Source organism: Frieseomelitta varia, unplaced genomic scaffold (assembly GCF_011392965.1).
Source record: "Frieseomelitta varia isolate USP_RPSP 00005682 unplaced genomic scaffold, Fvar_1.2 scaffold_677, whole genome shotgun sequence".
NCBI classification, from domain to species: domain Eukaryota; kingdom Metazoa; phylum Arthropoda; class Insecta; order Hymenoptera; family Apidae; genus Frieseomelitta; species Frieseomelitta varia.
The window spans coordinates 98,368-119,469 of NW_025110453.1; the positions used below are offsets into that span (position 1 = coordinate 98,368).

Here is a 21,102-nt window from a genome sequence, read left to right on the forward strand (position 1 = left end):
TTACGTCCAATCTTCGCGGGATCAAGACGCCCGGAACAAAGAGGCGGATATCGCGGCCGTCCTGAGCTTTGAAAGCTGAGGGGCTTGCGCGGTTCGAAACGCGGCTTGTCACTCGCAGCCACCACGCAGTTTCGTTTCGCCGGGGTGAACCGAGCCGGTCGGTTCTTGTGTCCGTTCGCGACGATCGAATTCGAGACGGCGAAACGACTCGAGACCGAGGAGAAATGATTCTCGGTTCGAGGCGAGGTGGCTATTGTCGAGGGAGCAACCGAGGTCGTCTCGAGCGCCTTTCGTTGCGATCAAAATTCACTGGCAGCCCTTCACCGTAATTCACTGTGACGACTCGGGGAAGAGGATGATGGGAAGAGGAGGAGGTCGGCTCACGCGTGCTGAAAACCTGAGAAAATCATCGTCGACGACGTGTTCTCCTGCAAAAAGCTCGAATGTCAGGCGAGTCCTTTTGTTCACATGAGTGTGTGTGTGTGCAGATTGCGGTGCAGCGGGTTCATTTGCGCCGTGACGAGAAAGTTGCTGCTGGAACGAGGCACGCGAACGCGAGACGTCGTACAACTCGTTCAACGCGACTTGTACCGACTTGCAGCGATTCGAACAGACAGTTCGACAGTTGGACAGTTTGTAGTTTTTCTGGTACAGTTGGCAGTTTTTCTGTTTAAAGATCACACTTTAAACATCCCAGAAGAGATGTGCAGAAGAGCAACGATATGACGAGAACTGGACGTTGATACGAGCGTACGATTTGTGATGAAATTTTAATTAGCCTCCGCTTACAATTAGCGAAACGTTAATTTGTACTGTTCTAGCTTTGCCTCTGTTTGTCAAACGATACGACTATTAGCCGCACCAATAATACACTCTACGCGCCAATGATTACTCGCGAAGATATTTTGAAATCTCATTTAAATAGCGCAACGAGGCAAATTCTATTGGGATTATATCGATCGAGCACAAAATGAAAAAAGTATATACGTATATGAAAATTGTAATCTCGTAGCTGCTTTCAAATTTTACCGAACCGTATTCACCACGCTCGTGTCTCCTTGTCGTGCTAACGAAACATATAAAAAAATTGTCTCGTTTGCAACTGTTCCATCGCCTTCCTTAACTCGGTATATGTAGAACGATGGCCATTCTGTCTTATTCGCGAGTGACGGCGAACAAAAAGCTGGAAAGAGAGGAAGCTTGTTGGGAAAGCAGCGTTACAAAATCGCTCTGTTTTTGCCGGAGGAATCCCCTGGACGGTTCGTGAAACAGCCTGTAGCAAAGAGACAGCGAGAGAGAGAAAGAGAGAGAGAGAGTGAGAGGTAGAAATCGGACGATGGGGTAAGCCGGCGGCGAAGGCGGTCGCAGAGAACGAGAGAATTTAATTTCTCGGTAACATTACACCTTAGGAGCCTTATTCCAGCGGCTTTGTGCGCCTCGAGGGGTGGCGCAGAGAGACACTCGATCGCACGACTCCATTTGCGGTTTAGCATAATGGAAATCCAACGCGCCCTCGGGGCCAACGCTACTCTCTTCTCCCCCTTTACTTCTTTCTACAGCGCCGGGCTATAGCTTCCCCGGCCGGAGCTCTGTCTTTCGCGGAAAAATAAATAAGTCCGTGCAAACACCGACACGCTCGATCCGTCCCGTGGACCGGAGAGATCTCGGCTCGATCGTCCCGGTTCTTCTTCCGGACGTTCGCCCTCGCCGATGGACGACGAGTGGTTTCGCGGAATTTAGGGTCAGGCCAATCACGGAATCGTTTCCTTCCGCGTCTCGAACAGTTGCTCGTTATATTCGTATCGATGAGCTTTCGGCAAGGAAGTTTCGAGCGTTGTTTAACGTCGAGTTGTTGCGCCGCAACACGAGTGGATCGCGTTCTACAGTAGGTACAATCGTTGACCGTAAAAACTTTGTTGTTCGATTTGCTCGACGAAATTCTCGATCGTATCGGCGGTACTCACGGCGGATTAAATGAAACATTGCTAAATTCGTTTGATCAGGATGATCGTACGAACGGAGATAGTTGATTCTATTTGAATAAAAATATTAGAAGATAATTATTCAAGAGAGTAATATTATAATGATATAATAATCATTCAATTGACACATTGTTATATTGTGTTAGTTTGGCCGAACGATTTTCTTTCTCAGTTCGTTCGAGACAATTTCTGTCACTTCATACTCGATGTTTATTCACTGCAAACAATTCCCCATGGTACCGATATTATCGGACAAAGCATCGTTTGGGATCGTTTGTTATCTCATTTCAGTGAATTAACTCGGACGAAAGACCATTCGCGGTTGATTCACTTTCCATTTTTAAAACTCGCGAATCGTTTCAAACTGCCACTCGTTTCACCTTCGTTTCAAATAAAATTTGAACCCAAACCCCGTTCGCATAATTTCCATCGTCACGTTTTGTCGTTTCTGCTTTATTTTTTATTAACCGAGCGACAGATTAAACTTTGCCGTGAAATTCATACGCGCGATTACTGTCCGTGGATTACTGCACGCGACAGCCATGAACTTCGATACTTATCCCCGCGAATACGAGGGGTTTCGCCATATAGAGTCTTCTAATAAAAAGCTCGAGCATGCCGCCTTTCTTCGTAACTAGAGTCGTTAGGGTCGACATTTTAATTTTAACAGCGACGAAGCCGCAATTGGCTCGGAGGGTCACTGTCGACGTTCCTCCCTTCGCTGGCTGGGGACTTAATGACCCCTAATGATGAGTTAAAAATAACGGAACCCCCGGCCAAGATCGAGGGAGGTCGAGGCCGTGACGAATACGCGGCAAGGGGAATGATGGCTGATGAAAAACGAAGGAAAAGATTTTCAGAATCCCGGGAAAAACGGGTTTGCACGTCGAAATTCTCCGTGTGAAATTGTGTTGCGTGATTTGCGTGAAGTAACGTTTATTTAACGCGGCGCGAACGATCGTGATCGTTAACCGGCGCAGAATTTCATTATATTTCAATTCGTGCGGCGACAATCAGCGGGCGGATTGGAAGTTGGAGCACACGGCGGGTGAAATATAACAAACGACCAATCACATTCCGAGTTAATTACTGTTTAATTAATATACACAAATCACCGACGCCGGCGGATCGAACGTCTAACGAGGATTAACGGGGTACCGGAAAAGAGAAGAGAACGAACGATGATCGAAGGATTTCACACTGACGGCTGTTAATTTGCCATCGGCGTGTTCTAACTAGGCTGCTTTGGAAATATAATTAAGAAAAACTCGAGCCTCGATAGAGAATTGTTTTGCGTGTCGAACATTGTAAAAGGCTCTGTAATTCGAACGACGTTTTCTTATTGTATGCATTCAATTATGTGTCATTAAATTCCGCGCAAATGCGTAAAAATTCGCAGTCCAGTTATAACGTATCGTGTTTTCAATTTCAATCGAAAGTGTCCCTGTTTGCCAGAGCATTCTTTTATACGATAATAAATATTTCAGCGAACTTTCATCAACTATTATCTATTACATTAACGGGTCACGTTCATTTTCATCTTTGATCTTTCACAAAAGTTCATCAATCGAACTTCTATGGATGTCATCGAACGACAACGAGAAGAACTTGACTCGAATTTCACACTTTCCTTTAAAAGTTAACACTCTCCCTTTCTGAAATGAAGCGAAATGGAATTCTCGGCGATTAGATCGAAATGTGATCGTCAAACGAAAGCGAAAGCTTCTCCTCGACGTCGCTCTGTTTCAAAGAGGCACGAAGGCTTTGCGGCACGTTTAGGTTTAGAGAAGCGAAACGATTTATCGGTCGGACGGGAGAGAGCAAGCTTTTTGATATTTCATGGGGAAACGGTGGGATAATGGCCGCGTTCGTTGGCCGTTTATTGGCGACGATTGCCGGGATCTTTCAGCGCGATACGCGGGAAAAGCGAGACGCTTTATTCCGCCGCGCGGCCAAGGTAACAAATTTTGACGCCTTAATGAACGCCGGATTAAATGTTCCGGGCTCATTAACCCCGGCGGATCGGCGCGAAAAGCGAAGGAAAAGAGGCGGGGCTGCCTCAACCCGTAGGATATTCCTGGCTGAAAAAGAATTACACGGGTAATCACCCGTGCAGCCTGGATAATTGCAATTGACGAACGGAACAAAGGGTTAACTTTCGCTTTGCCGATGCCGAGGAGCGCGCCGTGCATAATCCACCGAAAACTTGTTTCGATAGCTGGCTCTCATTGCCAGGAAGATGATTATGTGCCGAGAGACAGTCCACCATCGCGGCATTGAACGATTGCAATTTCATTCGGGTAACAGTCAATTGTTCATTGGACGAAATTGAGAAATGAACGAATTTCATTGTATTTTGTTTGAATTAAATCGCGAGAACGTTTCACGTTACGCGAATTCGAGGAGGTCGTTGAATTTGTTTAAATAATATTTTTTCATTAACATTTCCTGATGAGGTCTTGGTGAGTCGTCGTCGTCGGAAAGTAAAAAGTGCTTGCAAACGCTTTTATTCGTGCGACCCTTCCAAGACGCTCCAAAGTTGTACAGAAATCTCATACTAAGAAACTAAGTAAGCGTCCTAAGTAACTAACAGTCAGATTGACAATATTAATTAACGGTAAATTAATAATACAAGTCTTTAATTGTGCAAAAGCCGAGTTCAAGCGCGACGCGACATCCTCTGTATATTTCCACCTATTTTAATTTCTTTGGCCAGGTTGAAAAATATACGATCCATATCGTGCATATCGGTGCCATTGAAAGGGCACGGGACATTTTTCAAGCCACGACGCGGCCCAAAAGAGTTAAACGATAAAATAAATCATCCGACGAATCCTCAGGCAATAATTTCTTATCATTCATCATCTTTTCTTCTTTTTCTCTGTTTTTTACAGGGAGGCTGTGATGAGGGAAGCCGGTTAAAGGACCCTGTGTCGCGCAGGCGCCGGTAGGAGTACAGGAAAGATGCTGCCTTCCTCGAGAGCTTTATTAAGCCCGCTGCTGCTTCTAATCATCGCTGGAAGCGCCGGTGCCTTCAGCTCCCGACAAGGAGGTAAGAAAACTCCGTTTCGAAGATGTTTTGTCCCGAAAGGCAACAACGGCGGCGATGGCGTCGACGACGAGGACGAGAACGGTGACGTTCCGCGTCCTTCGTCAATTTTCCGAAAGTTTTCCCCCGGGTAAATCTGGTTAAGTCGTTGACCGAGTTTCCCCGCGGACCCGGGCGCTCCTCGTTCTCGTCTCGCTCGAGATTCTGATCGTTTAAACAGAGTGCCGGTGTCGTCAAAACGTTTCGCAACCGTGGAAACGAAGATCGAGAACCTGTTGGATGACCGACCCAGTTAGCCTTGTTTTTAAATTATGTAAGTCGAAGGGATAACGAGTTTCTCGAACCAAGTTTTCGGGATAATCGTTGTACTCCACTCCACTGTTTCGTAAACTACCCTCTCAACGCGCGACAAATATTTGCGCAACCGTCGAGTTTCGACCGTCGAAAAGGCGACAGTTTTACTTTTGCGGAACTGTAAAATTTGTTCTTCTTCCCCCCCCCCCCCCCCACCGGCTTTGGCAATGCTCTTTTACTCCCCCTTTTATTATCACTTTTAGCAGAAGGAAATTTCTTTTTTCTTCTTCTTCCTTTATTGGCAGAGTTAGTGGCAATACGGTGTCGCAGGTTGTAGGAATATCGTTACAGGCCGCGGTAAATCCGCGCGGATCCGACGACAATTTTCGAAATGCCTTGAAGCGAGCTACATTTTAATTCGCCGCCGCTTACGCGGGGCTAAGTAGAATCCGGTGGACGCATAACCGTTTCATAACCGATCCGCGAGACAACGGCGCGGCGCTGGCTTAATGCAAACTGGCGCCATTTCACGGAATTACCGTGGCGGTGAGGGGAGGTGGAGGACGAGCCTGCCTCTGAATTTACACGACCTTATTTCGGGAAGGCGCGCAATTCGCGCAACGCATGCCACCTCTCTGACGAAGCACACACGGAGAACGGAGTACGCGTCGTTCCGCGCCGTCCTATCCTCATTCTCCGCTCTGCTCTTTCCTTCCCTCTCCGTCATTTTTCTCCGTTTTGTTGGCCGCCAGCCTTCTGTCTGGCTTCTTCGCTGTTTCGCGTGACCGGCGTTATTCCCTGTCTCCCCGGTCGTTTGTCCGCGTTTCGCTTTGCTTACTCTCGCAGAGAGAACACCTCTTAGTGACCATTTCCTAGATTAAGGTCACCTGGAGAGCAAATAGTTGTTAGAGGTAGAAAGAGGGAGCCAGTGGTGCCGCGCGGACGCTCAACTTCCGCTGTGTGAATGTCTCTGGGAAACTATTTACGCGCGAAACACCGTCGCGTTTCAGAGATACCGAAGAGATACGGCTTCTCTCGCGACCAGGCGACCGGGAATTTCCTCTCTCTCTCTCTCTCTCTCTCTCTCTCTCTCTCTCGATGTAAGCTTCATTGTTTCGCTTCTTCTCTATCCATCGTTCTCTCCATCTCGCCTCGACGGTGTTAGCTTTTGATACCATGGGTCACGAATGTTCGTTTCTGTTCAGATACAAATCTATCTTTCTCTCTCTCTCTCTCTCTCTTTTCTCTTTCTCTCTATTTAATCCTCTCTCTATCGGGGACTATTTTAATGCCAATGTTGAAATTGCTGTATTCGGAATAGATAATTACTTCTATGATGAAATATATATTGTCACGCTCATAGTGTATTTCGTGGCACAATATATGGTCATCTTCTCCAATGTACGTACTTATGACGTAGTATATTGTACAATTTGCCTCTTGATAATCGAGTCATTATTATTGTGACCATTGCTGCTCAATGTTGGACATATAACGTATATAGCGAGAGATCTTTTTTATTATCTTAACGTAAAGCGAACGGGCAATTTCGTGTTTTCAACGATGGTCTAATAAATCACATTCACGACGAAAGAAATGCGCTTTCAGAAATCTCTTTAGAACGAACTACATGGTTAGATCTAGAAGAGTTTCCTTGAGATTACGAGAAATTACTCACCCAATTAAAAGACCGAAAGGATCTCCAATTCACATCGATCCCGCAACATTCTCATCGAAGCAACTGCTTAAGATTTGATAAGTGATCGCTTCGATTTCTCGTTCGAGTATCCAGCGGAATGACAGTATCGTGCACGAGCGACAAGTTTCGTTGTATCTTCGCCGGTATCGGGACGAGCGAATGAAACAGGCGTACGTGTTCAGATCGTTAACCGATGACAATTTTCACAATTTTCCTCGCAACTGCCAGACCGCGCTGCTTCTTTCAATCGCCGCGTGCAATTCGTACCGTTGCCGGATTACAGCTGCGGCCGCGTCTCGTCGAGATTTTATTTCCAGCGCGCGGCTCGCCCGAAAACGACGCCACTATCGTAACCCTTTAAGAGTGTACGAGAGGGGACGGCAGTTGCAGCCGCCCATTGACCCAGATCCCCGACGATGCGCGGGCGGAATCTCGCGAAAAAATTCTCACCAGGGCGGGAACCTCGAGCCCACGGCGAATTAAGGCCGTCGTGGAGGTAATATCTTTCGGTTCAGGCTCGAGTTCTTATATCCTGGTTCTTATATTCGTCCCAGCGTTACAAGAGACGTGGGTTAGGATAGCGATGGATGTTTGAATCTCACAGTCGAGTTTCGAACTTATCCGAGTTACCTGAATGAAAGTGAAAATTTTCATCACTCCGAATGTAGTGACTAGGATGTGATTAAGATTCATGGAAGTCTTGACTGATCTTGAGTTCTCGACTTGTGGCGAAAAGTTCGAATAGTTTCGAACACGATTCGATGCCTTGGAACTTGTTAATTAATGGATTAATTAATTAAATTAATTTTGATTGGTTTTTGAGTCTCGAACATACGAAAAATTCGAAATTGCTTCGAATGTGATTCAATGCCTTCTCAATTAGTTTTAAGCATAAGACAAAATATTCAATATCAGTCGATTTAAAATTTTTAATTAGTCTTGAGTCTTGAACATACGACGAAAAAATTCGAATAACTTTGAATATAATTCGGTGTCTTGAAAAAAATTCAAATGTGATTCGATGCTTTGAAACTTCTAAAATTAATTAATTTAGATTGAAATATTCGATTGTTGAAAGCCATAAAGGTTCTGATAGATAACGTGCATTCAATATGTTACTGGATGGCATCAGTTACTTATGAGAGAATTAAAATATACTTACGTTCACGTACGTTTTCCGTTTTTATGTCACATATTACGCACTTGAGAAACGAAGGAACAGAACGCTTGTAAAATACTGAATACTGTTATCAGTTATATTCTCCCCCGTGCAAGTGAGCTAATATTACTCGACATTTATTAAAGGATGAATAGGAATATTACGAATGGAAATATCTTCTTAAGGCGATCGTAAAGAACGATATCTTCCTCGTTAATTCACCAGTGAATTTAACCGTTAAGCGTACGCGATAATTGTAGTCTCAGGGCGTAGTCTAGCGCATAATTTTGATCCGCAACGTAACGAAAAGTGTACCTTAAAAGTGTATTAACAATACAACCAGTATAATCGTATATTTCATTCTTTGCCACCTGTCAAATCACAAACGTACAATAAATATGATACATGTAAAATGCAAAAGTAATAATATTCTCATTAACCATTAATGTGTTCCAACTTGCACGTCGCAACGAGGGTGGAAGACTGCAAATATAACTGAAGAATAAACAGGAAAATTCGAAAAATAAAAGGGGAAGATTCTTACGAGCCAACAATAAGAGGTTCAGTGCCATCTGCGAGCTTGCAAGTTGTCCTCGGTGTCTAATATAGAACCCGACAATGAGCGTACCAGGAATACTCGGTTCAGCGAGTCGTTGTTTCGAGAACTAGTCGCGCGATGAGCCAGTCTCGACGCGCCGTTGGATGGTTTTCATTTTCATTTGATTTTGTCCGCTTATATCGCGTCAGCCAAATTACGCGAACGAAGAGGAGAGCCAACGAGAACGGTCGCGTAACTTTTGTTTGAAAAAGAATGTACGACGTTTCGTGGTCGTTCGACAGAAAAGAAGTGAAAATCCTGAGAGAAAAATCTCGGCCGTCGTCAATGGGGCAGGAAACTGTCGTGTCCGCGTTGTTTGTATCGTATGAAACATTTTTGACCGTTAACACAGTGTAATGAAACACGAGTGTTATAATTGTACCGGTGAAATTTGAGACAAACGTACATGAAAATTACAAGAAAATTACATTTGTTGTTGCAAACATTGCAATTGTAATTTACTACATAGAAAATATGTAGTAAAAAAAAAAATTACTAAAAATCGTGTAACGTGTATTTAGTAGAAATTATATATCGTGAGTAATTGCTCCACGATGGACAGGTAAAGCACAGCATGATCATTTTAAACACGAAATGAGCATGTAATTAAATGTAATAAAATAAGCAAATGTGATTAAAAATAATCAAGCGGGCGTGCAATTAAAAATAATAAATGATTGAATATTATCTCGATGATTATTGAAGTTTATTAATATAACTGGCAATCGACTGTTTAAATACTTTGATGATCTCATCCCGTGTTGAATATACCTTGTAATTTTCTATGTATATTTTCAGATTTGCTTCAGATTTCGCCAACATAAACACGATAGGCGACATCTCGTAACGGTGTTAATGAAATTTCAAATTACGATAATATAATATAATATATTCGTCGAAAGACATCTACAAACGTGCCGGTGTAGATTCTGATTGAGTTTTGAGACGCAGTAATCGCTTATCGGCAATTCCATTTATAACATTATTGTTTAGGTTTCGTTATTCTTCCTTTTCTGCGTTTAGCGGAAATTAATTATGGGAATTATTGTAGCCGTATTAATGGGCGAAGCAATCGTGAAACGCGTACGCGGGAATAATGAATGACCGAGGTTCCATCAGGAAAAAATCAGGTTACTGGAATGGATTTTTGCCGATATTTCTTTACATACATTTTTCGTTTTATAAATCTATTGGATGGTGCTACAAAATAAATTCCCACTCAGCGGTAGTTTCAGGGATGGTTGCTCGTTACGGTATTTTTGAGCGTTTGATGACTGTTAAATCACACAACGAGAGATCGGTGATTGTCGAGAGCGGGATATAATAATAAATAAAATCCGCGTTGAAAAGTTATTTACTCTTTCCATTTCAAATCCCTTTTCATAGTTTACGCCTATTGGAGCACTGTCATCGGGATTTTACTGTCACGCTGGAACGTTCAGCTAATCGGGTACTTACATCGCTATCGATTTATTAAAACGATGTATCATCACGAATAGATATCGTGTAACTATCGTATCGCGGTAAATAATGTAATTCAATGTTCAAACATATAGTGTATTCGTTACCTCGTGTCAAGAAATGACAAAAGAAAGTTTAAAATTGACATATGACCTTGGTTATGTTAAATTTCATAAAATTATTAAATTGATAATACGAAAATAATTGAAAATAATGAAAGTAATTTGAAAGTTCTTATTAAACTGTGCAGAGTAGAATAGAATATTTGCTGTGACATATGTCTGCTAGATAAAACGAACTTTCTGGTTAACTTTCATTTCGTTAATTGTATTCGTCAAAAATTAAAAATTCATACTGAATCATACGTCATTTGAAACCCTTTAACTTTCCCAGATGAAATTCTTCCATCGTTTCAAAGTTACAGCCGGTTTCAGTTTTTTGTTAATTTAATTATTTTTAATTATTTCAGTTAATTTAATTATATAACAAATCGGTCTTGAGATTGTAAATTCTTCCATCGTTTCGAAGTTACAGCCGGTTTTAGTTTTTTTAGTTTTTTGTTAATTCAATTATTCTTAATTGTTTCAGTTCAATTATATAACAAATCGGTCTTGCGATTGTAAAATTATAAACATTTCAAAAAAAATTACATTACATTTGTCAATCTTCAGGTTATATAGTTCGAATAGTTAAAACTGAAAATTCAAATTCACATTTCGATGGGCTACAGTTTGCTTTCTCTTTCAAATTGAAAGTCACAATTCCAACCACGGAGTAACTCAGTGCTACTCAATGTTGCAAACATCCTATTCAAAAAAAAAAAAAAAAAAAAAAAAAATGCCCCTAACTGAGATTCAACCCCCGCAGCCGTCTTATTGCCCCTGTCTATGTGAAGTCGTCGAACGAAACCGAGAACCGGCGAAATGGAAACGGCGCGGTGAATTGGCACGGTTCGTAAAGCGGTTGCCTCTCGAAACGCAGCGTCTCCACGTTTCGAGGGCTAATCAACGTTCACCGTTTCAAATTCAGGCGTGTGTCGCGCTGAACAAGCGGTTTCGATCCATCGACTCGGCCTCAATCGGCCCCGGAGAGCCCTTGAATTTTCGGCGGAGTCGCAAGAATCGGGCGGAGTCGCGGGAATTGGAAACAAGCAGCAGAAAGTAGACCGATGCCCCGACGATTGCGACACCACGTGCTAAAGAGCAATAAGGCTACGGGGGCTGCGTTTCCATTGATCGCGATACCGTTCTGCGTATCGTAAATCCCGCATTACGCCGGCCGATTAGGGCAATTACCGAGAAATAGGATTGTGGAACAACGAAACCACGCCGGCGAGCGTGCACCACGCCATTCCGCGAAAATTTGTCGCGGTTGTTGCCTGCTGAGTTCCCGTCGGGCGCAATAACGTTATGCACTTCGGAACGGTATTAGAATCTGTTGTTGCGCCAAGTTCGTTATACGATTGGAGACAATTCCTGCTTAGCGGGGAAATGGACCGTCTGAGTGGGTAAACGTCGCATGGTAATTCCGTCAGATTAAGGACTCGGTTAATAGGGTTTTAGAAAACAGTGTCGAAAAGAAGCACGTTTCTCTTTCTTGTTTTTTTTTTCTTTTTTTTTTTTCTTAATTTTTACTTCATCTTGTCGCTACATGAACGTTTGTAAATTTACTTAAAAGTAAACTGGGTTTTGGGAAAAGGAACTGTTTGATAATTCTTGATGTATGATATCCTGGGATAATCAGGCTCGACTAAATAGCATCTTCGTTGATACGAATTTTGGAAGTCTCATCGAGAGATTTTGGAAGTCTCATTGAGAATTGTTCAAAATTATCAATGGATCAGAGACTTCTGTATTTCATTGTACGTATTTACGCGTATATTGAATCAATTTTATCATTTTATTTAATATAAAATACTGGACAACTGATGGCTGGATGTTCTAAGATATTTTATACATGATGACCAGTCTAATATCATCGGTGTTTGGAAAAACAACAGTATCGCGAATAGATTAATGTTTGCAAAATCGAGAGGGAACTGTTGAGTAACACTTTGATCCGACCTCGAGAATGAACAGGAGCCGATTGAAATGATTGATTCGCGAGACCGTGTTGCTCAATTTCGCTTGGAGGCTCGTTTTAGCAGCGGGTGAATTTTTTATCGAATTTTGCCGACGATAAAGCTTGCCAACGTACGACAATCGAGTCGTATTTGTTGGAAAGTTGTTGCGTGCGATGCTTATCCTCACGATCGTCAAACATATCGAGGACGATGGTTTTTCGCTGTGATGGATTTTTTACGATAATTCAACACAAACACACGTTCGTCAAATTACATTATCGTACTGAAGAAACGTTAAACGAGAAGTAGCTGTCGAAACAGAGTAGTCAGATCAGTTATCTGGTCAATGATATGGATCATCCGACAACTTTTTAGCCATTAATGTTTCAAGTCTGCGCAATGTCGTAGCTTACTCAATCAAGATGCAAACTGTTCGTGGGTGCTGTGTCAAAGGATAGAAAGCAACTTCCTATTCTACGCGCGTTCGCAATTACCCCCCTTTCATCGCAGCAATATGATTTTTTTAATCTGCGAAACGAATTGCGTGCGAACAACAAAAAAACGCGGAACAACAAAAACAGAATTTCAAGGGTTTCGAACGCGGTAATCAAATTGGTACTAAAACAAACTCTCCTTTTTCCAATTTCGCCCGCGCCGGAGTGGGTAAAAGCTGCACTACAGTGTACGCGTATTGGCCTTTACATTGGACAACGTTGAAAAACGTTTGGCTGCCGCCACGTGCAGCTGGAATATTTTCCGAATTTGCCAATTAACCGGAGAGGCGTCGCGGGGAAAAGACAAGCTGCGATCTCGCGGCGGGATGCGCCTTGTGCGTCGCGAGTCGAGATCAAAGCGCGGACAAACGGCGGACGATGCGTGGTGACGAGCGGACCACCGTCTCCACTCCGCTTAATTACGAGTCCTTTTCGAACCAGGCCACTTCTGTGGCTCGTTTCTGTGACCAAGCGCGACGCGTCTCCCCTCGACGTTGTCTCTTTTTCCTTTCCTGCCGGGTTACGTCGCGGCGCGATTATATCCTCGCTTTATTAAGGCGTGCAGCGACGTAAACGAGCGTGCTAATTGCAAGCCCCGGCCCGTTTCATTGTGTCGCCTTTCGCGTGCCCGAGTTTCTCGCGGCTTAAACGGTTTAAATTGACAAAAGCCGGTCCCCGCCACTGGAAACGGTTTCCCTGCCTCCGAGACACCGTTCGCCGGGATTAGAATCATGGAAACTCGCCCGGTTGTATTTCTGGATGTTGTACAACCCCCTTGAACACTAGGAACACTCGCAACGTTCTTCAACAGTTTTTTTTTTTTTTGTACTTCTTCGTTCTTGCGCCACGTGATTATCGCCGGTTGATCATTTATTTGTCATTTCACAAGGACTGTAAATATAATTAATGTAGTATTAAGATTTCAACTATTACACTGTACATAGTTGTTCCGCGGTAGAGAAGTTTTGCCAAAGTTTGGTAAACCCCGTTTCTTCAATTGTTTCTCGAAGCACTTTGGTCTGTGCTTAACATATCACATTTGAATTGTAAAAATGTTCCCGACAATTAATATTTAACGCTGCTGGATGATAAAACAGAATGACTATTTATTCCAGAGGCCAATATCCCGAGGACATACGATTTCGTGTATATTTCTATACTGTTAGTAGACGAAAGCTTGCAACAGTGCATTCTACAATGTGTTTGTTTGAACATAAATATTCGAAGGAATTTGAAAATGGAACGCGCACTGCCCACTTCTCTGTTTTTCGTTTCGCTAATCGATTTGGCAAACGTATTTGGCTCGACTAAATCAAAACTCTCCGAGCATCAGAAATCGTTTGTATCTCTGCGCGCGTATCTCACAGGCGTGAAACGAAACTAGAACGGTTTTTCACCTTTTCTTTCGGCACGCCGGTGATTGTGACGGGGTCGGGAGCCGCGTCGGTGAAGCATGGAGCGACAAATTTTTATTAGGAGAATTTATTCCGTGGCCTGTGCGGCTCTCGTTATCTTTCATTCGCGACCGCTCCTCTCGCGTGGCGCGCGCAAAGCAAATGGACGCCCAACGTTCCGGGTAAAAGCGGGATCTCGAAATGCACTAGCTTTTAAGGAATTAAATCTGCTCGACCCGGCCGGCCGGGTTCCCGTTGCCAGCCCCGTTATTGTTTTTCTACGCATGAAATATCAATTCTGCCCGCGCCTCCACGCGGATATTCTATCCTTGCGGCGACGATCGCCCGTATTGCTTTCGCTCGCCACGTTTCCATTTTCCACCGATTTTCAAACGTCACGATCGACGTGACTTTCTATTTCTATCGTACGCTACTGAGTCGATACGTACGTATAATTAGCTATCATAAATGCAAAGTGACATAAGTATATTATCTAATAATATTCAATGATTAATATAATACAATAATATTTAATATTTAACATCACCTACAAGTAATACGCAAAGGTTAAGAGATACAATAATGAACAAAAAAGTAAATTCAATCAGAAGTTCGATTATAGTTCGGTTGTAATTAGGCACAATGATGTCTGAAAATTGAAAGAAGTAAATTTCGGTCTATATGCATTAGTAATATAGTCTTGATAATCTATCAAACATTCTTCCTTCCTATGCACGATATTGTTTGAAGTAATAGTTTTTTTCTTTTTCTTTTAACATCACCTACAAGTAATACGCAAAGGTTAAGAGATACAATAATGAACAAAAAAGTAAATTCAATCAGAAGTTTGATTATAGTTCGGTTGTAATTAAGCACAATGATGTCTGAAAATTGAAAGAAGTAAATTTCGGTCTATATGCATTAGTAATATAGTCTTGATAATCTATCAAGAGAGTAATCATCTCAAACATTCTTCCTTCCTATGCACGATATTGTTTGAAGTAATAGTTTTTTTCTTTTTCTTTTAACATCACCTACAAGTAATACGCAAAGGTTAAGAGATACAATAATGAACAAAAAAGTAAATTCAATCAGAAGTTTGATTATAGTTCGGTTGTAATTAAGCACAATGATGTCTGAAAATTGAAAGAAGTAAATTTCGGTCTATATGCATTAGTAATATAGTCTTGATAATCTATCAAGAGAGTAATCATCTCAAACATTCTTCCTTCCTATGCACGATATTGTTTGAAGTAATAGTTTTTTTCTTTTTCTTTTAACATCACCTACAAGTAATACGCAAAGGTTAAGAGATACAATAATGAACAAAAAAGTAAATTCAATCAGAAGTTCGATTATAGTTCGGTTGTAATTAGGCACAATGATGTCTGAAAATTGAAAGAAGTAAATTTCGGTCTATATGCATTAGTAATATAGTCTTGATAATCTATCAAACATTCTTCCTTCCTTTGCACGATATTCTTTGAAGTATATAGTATATATAATATATATATATATATTTTTCTTTTTCTTTTCTTAATACCAAAATTCGTCACTCGATGTTGAATTCTTTTCTTCTCATTTTCCTCGTCTTCTTCTCCATCGTTCCGATAAAATATCTCATAACGTTGTCTCTGCGGGGAGATTAAGTGCTTTTATTTTGATAATTGTATCGCGTCTGCGTGGCGCAGCCAAAGGAAACCACGAATGTAACTAATTTCGTGAGAGATAACTTGGCCAACTGAAAGTGACAGATTCCTCTTTCATTATCCGCATTTGTTTCCGACGGTACGGTTACTCGCGAAGACAGTTCGACCCACAAGCGCGCAAGTATTACGTACAGCCGCGGCAAATTGGCCCAGTTCTGCCGGAGGATTTGCTTAACGGTTCCTTTTCGCGGCGGAAACTTTCCACCGTGAATTCTCCTTGTTCTCTTTATTATTTTTCTTTTTTCTTCCCCCTTCTCTCTCTCTCTCTCTCTTTTTCTTTCTTTCTTTTTCGAGAAAACCAGAGTCGAGTTTCTCGAGCAAACGACACGGTCGCGTCGGAGAAAAAAAGAGCATCGCGTCGGTCATTATGACGTCGAGAGAGAGAGAGAAAGAGACAAGGGGCAGGCGAAGTCACTTTGAAACTTCCCCCGGACGAGTAAACAATTTATCAGGCTGAAACTAAAACATAAAGGGAGAATCGCGGCGCGGGCGGGCCGCGAGCTGCCGCGCGCCGTCTCGCAGAATTTTCACGCCACGGCGACTCTTATCGCTTATAGCGATGTTGGTTCTTCTCGCGAGAACTTTCCCGCGTCCGCGGGGACTTCAGTTCGGCGAGTTTTATCTGACGGCCACTTGCACGGGAACGGCAAGTTGCTGGAAGAACCGGCCGCGAAACCGAAAGAAGTCGAAAACGAAATGTGGAGATGGCTAGTGATCGCTTCACTTCGAGACATATTGCCTGAGAAGTGACTTGATGTTTCCTCTGTCTCTCTCTTTCTTTCTTTTTCTCGACACTCGAGGCTTTAAAATTCGACGCGCGATATCTTTGTAATCGAACTTTATTCGACGTGCGTATGTATAGGTGGAATTATAGAATCTGTGCAGAATGGATAGTGCAAATAGCATTTGGCTCGATGTTTGGAGTAGGTTTTATCCTCGTCGAGAGGGAAGATAATTTGAACGTGTAGGAGCGTATTTAACACGTATAAAAGCGTATTTTAGGTCTGTAATTCTCTATTAATCGACCGCGGTGAAAGACGATATTTAACGAAGAACTCAATTTTTGGCAAATTTATACGAATTTCATCGATTACTTTAAGTTATTTATTGATCCTGATTAATACCAGAATGTGAAATTATAATACCATCCTATTCTTAAAATACACTTCACTCTACTTTCCTTCTCGTACCTCTGCATTAATTATTACTCCAAATCTCTGCATGTGAAAAGAAAAGGAAATGATAACGCGTAAATGAAAAGGACGAGTTATTTGTAAATGCGTTGGCTTTCTCATTTGCAATTATTTCGTTTCGATCGAATTACATTGCGGGCCGTCGGTAATCGCCGATTGATTTTTCAATGCGCGTAATCGCGTCGTCGTTAAAAATGAACAGATCCATCTTCTCTGGCGGCGAGAGTATAAATAATAAGTGTGATCATTTACTAGTACGGCGTGCGAATCGTTATTAATGGACTCTCGGTAAAAGCGACGCACTTTTTATACCACGGCCATATAAATCGTTTTATTCGCGCTATGACGCTATAAATAATTCGATCGCCGAGGTTTTTCAACCTCCCTTAGCTATATTCACCGGTAATCCTCCATATTTAAGCTCTATTATATCGCGTCGATGAAAGTGTCGACCAAATAATTCTGGGACCACCAGCTTCAGTGAAAAATCGTTCGAATTCCTTATTTAGTCGCTACTTCGGAAATAGGGTGAAGTGTGACTAATTTATAGGTCCGTTGCCTGTGCAGTGAAATCGCGAGGCGAACGAAATATTTATACGTCTGCTAACGAGGTACTTAATTGACCAGATGCTGCATAATGGATATTTTAAAAATTCCCAGATTAAAATCGCTCGTTTTAAATTCATTTGCTCGTTAAGCGCGGCAGAGATAAAAACAAGAAATTTTAAGACGCGATGGAGTACGTACAATGACGTAAAGGACAAAAGGAAGTTTTCTGAACATTTAGAAAGCGGAATAAATTGACTATATTTGACGAAAGTAATATTTGATGGATTATTAATATTCATAGTATCTCTGAGCAAATTTTTTTCTCCCACTATTGATGTGGTACAAAGAATGATTCGACAATCGCTTTAACTGAAGTATCATACATTTGTGTCTATTTGTATATATATATATATATATATTTTTTTTTTTATCGCTTTTGTTGCAGGAACGTCAGGCACTTTTAATTAAACGAGTACAATAATTCTCTTCTTCTTTAATTAAAATTCTCTATCCGCCGTTTTCTGATTTTTGCGAGATATAGTGGAACAATATTTTAAGTTGCTCGTGTTTTTTTTATCATCTGGCTAAATTTATATTGTACAATCTGTCTTAGAAGGCCGTTTGAAATTAAACAGTAGAAAGCAGTGTTGGGCACGATAAAGGGAACGACAAAGCTCTAATTTAAGATGGAATTGCTCGAAAATGTCAAAATATTACTCTTGTCATTCGGATGACTCGTTACCGGTGTCCACTCGAAAACAAACGTCAGAATCGTGTTTCAGAAACGGAAGGCAATTTAGACAAGACAAGTTACAATGACGTTTTAACGTAAAATAGAGGCACAAAGATAGAACCAAAACATACGAAAACGTAAGTCTTCTCATTTTAATGACTCGCTGCCACTCGGAAACGTACGAACGTCGTTCCCCGAGAACGATACAGATATTAGCGAAAAAAAACAAAAGAGAAAAGCAGCTTCTCAGGGAGAGTGACGCAGTGTCTATTGCACGACCGTGTCGAGTAACCGTGTCGCCGTGAATAATAGAAAGATTCGGTGGAAGAAAAGTTTTCTGAAAACTTGCGAGAACTGGCGTTCGCGCGACGCCAAGTTTCCACAGTTATGGCAATCGTTGCACGAGCCTGGGGAGGTGGTGCGATGCACAGGATCTGACGAAACGTGGAAGATATACGCGCGTATAGACGAACATAAAGGAACACCAGGCAGAAACGTTTAATACTGTTTGCGGCGAGCGTGGAATAACGCGGCTGCCAGAATAGAAGATCGGGAACAAATGGCCGCGCATACTTAGCGAGCACTTGACTGTGACAAACTACCCCCGCGTGCACATGCAGAGGGCGAGCGTGGCCTCGTGGCGAAACCCGACAACTCCGCGAGACGGAGACTCGAGGAACAGGCCGAACGGAGAAAGAGAGGCGCAACGTTGTTCGTAAATTGTGCTCGCCGGAATGCCGGAGTCGTCGTCGTCGGGCTTCTGCGCCGTGGTTTAAACCATTGCGGATTGCCGGGATGAGAACGGAAAGGAAAACGTGACTGCAACGCCGACGACCACGGCTAACGCGTCCCGGGTAAATGAGAATTTTATTGCTCCGATATTGCTAACTTTCTCGAACTTGTTCTCTGTTTTCTTTTTTTTTTTTTTTTTTCTTTTTTTTTGTCATTTGCTGGATTATCGCTCGCTATCCGATCACTGTTGGGGGCGTCGTCACGTTTGAGGGTTGTTCTTCGGTTTTCATTTCACTTCGTTTCGATTTCCAGAGATTTTCGGTTTCCTCCTTGCATGTCAACTGCTGACGTTCCATTCGGCACATTCGCGGGAAATTTCACCCTCGAGTGGACTCTTAGTTGGAAATCCATTTAACCTCTTGCGCTGGAATGACGCGTCACGTCGAGGATTTTTTTGTCCGAAAATTGCAATATTTTCTGAATTTTAAGTGATATACCGACGAATTATTGTATACGGTTTGGTCACCAGTTGCCAGCGCAAGTGGTTAATATTGAACGAATAATTATATTATATGTTGACGTTACTATTTTGGGGATTGATTATATCATCTCACTCGGTACAGACACGACTCCAACTATCCAGACTAAAATCGCGAATTTTATACTTTTCATCGAGAATTAGATACACAAGAATTATGGAATGTCAGAGAGGAAGTATCCGTTGTAATGTTTAGCAGGTGAAAATAAATCTATATTTGTATCCCGTTACTTTGACAATTTTATACAAACTCTTTCACTTCATATACAAAAATAATCATAAGAATCCTTATGACATATACATATAAGTTTCATTGTAAAAATCCTTACCAATCTTTAATACACCGTGTAATTTCCTTTGTTTCAGGTAAGCGTCCAATCATTCAAGTAAACGATCTGTCCGAGTAAGTACATAAATAATCCAGATGTCGATTACCTCCGCGAGAGGTAGATTTAACTTTCTTAGTATCTTTTGGACAGCAAAAATAATCGGGACTCGAAATCGTTCGGGGATCAGTTCGGGGAGAGGGGGGAAAAAAAATAAATCGATGTCCATTAACTGATCGCGAGCAGATCGATCGCTCGTGCGACAAAGTTAACAATGCAAACAACCGCGCGCGGAGCGTTGCGCGTTGGAGAGAAGAAAGAAGAGTTTCAGCCGCGTTCAGGGGTTCATGAATATTCCCCGGGACTCGGCTGTTCTTCCGTGCTCGGCCATTTTTCCAACAGCCGGGACAAAGTATTTTGGTACGATGCCAGAGGCGAGAGCGACGTGCTTATCCTCCGAGGATCTCTGATTTCTCGCTCATTATCGACGTGTAGTTTGTCAGCCCCTTTGAGTCCCCGTTCCGCGAGAGGAACGAGAATGAATGGCAAATTAGGAAAGAACCGTGTGGTTTTCGAGCGTGGAAGACGATTAGGCTACGCGGGGAAGGAGGAACTTTTTTAACCTTCTTGGTAACCGAATATTCTATTTCTATTTTTATTTTCACGATTCTTTTTTTTTTTTTTTATTGAATATCGCCGTGAAAAGTTTCTCAGGATTTATACATGTTTTCTTACCGATCTTACGGTTGTCGAGGCAGAATTTTTTTTTTTTGTACAATTCATTGTCGCTTATTTTTCGCCCGTGACATCGGGGAACGATCAGCTTACGTGGATTCGTTGGGAAGAGGGAAATTTCTTTATCCCAACACCGGACAGCCATTTCTATTTTTCACGTTGTCGCGGAAAACACGGTGGAAAATTCCACGGTGTCCGTTATTCTCTGTTTCCTCTTACTCTTGGTATATAGTAATTTTAACGATTGTAATTTTCCACGAGGATCATCGAGCGGTAAAAAGTTGGTTTAATTAATGCCAATGTCCACGTTTCAATTACCACGAGTAAAGGAGCACGTCCACCAAGACTTTATTTCTGGAAGTTATCTCATTGTTCTTGCATAATACCTCATCGCT

At 42.1% G+C, this 21,102-nt stretch overlaps 1 protein-coding gene across 1 annotated transcript in view; it reads left to right on the forward strand.

The window, feature by feature from the left end:
• LOC122535143 overlaps window positions 1-21,102 on the forward strand; it is a gene marked incomplete at its 3' end in the record, with an annotated part of 165,779 nt that overhangs the window by 52,239 nt on the left and 92,438 nt on the right. The window contains exon 2 of the mRNA XM_043666391.1: window positions 4,877-5,034. Within this exon, the coding sequence (XP_043522326.1) occupies window positions 4,947-5,034 (88 nt within the window). The remainder of the gene's footprint in view (window positions 1-4,876; window positions 5,035-21,102) is intronic.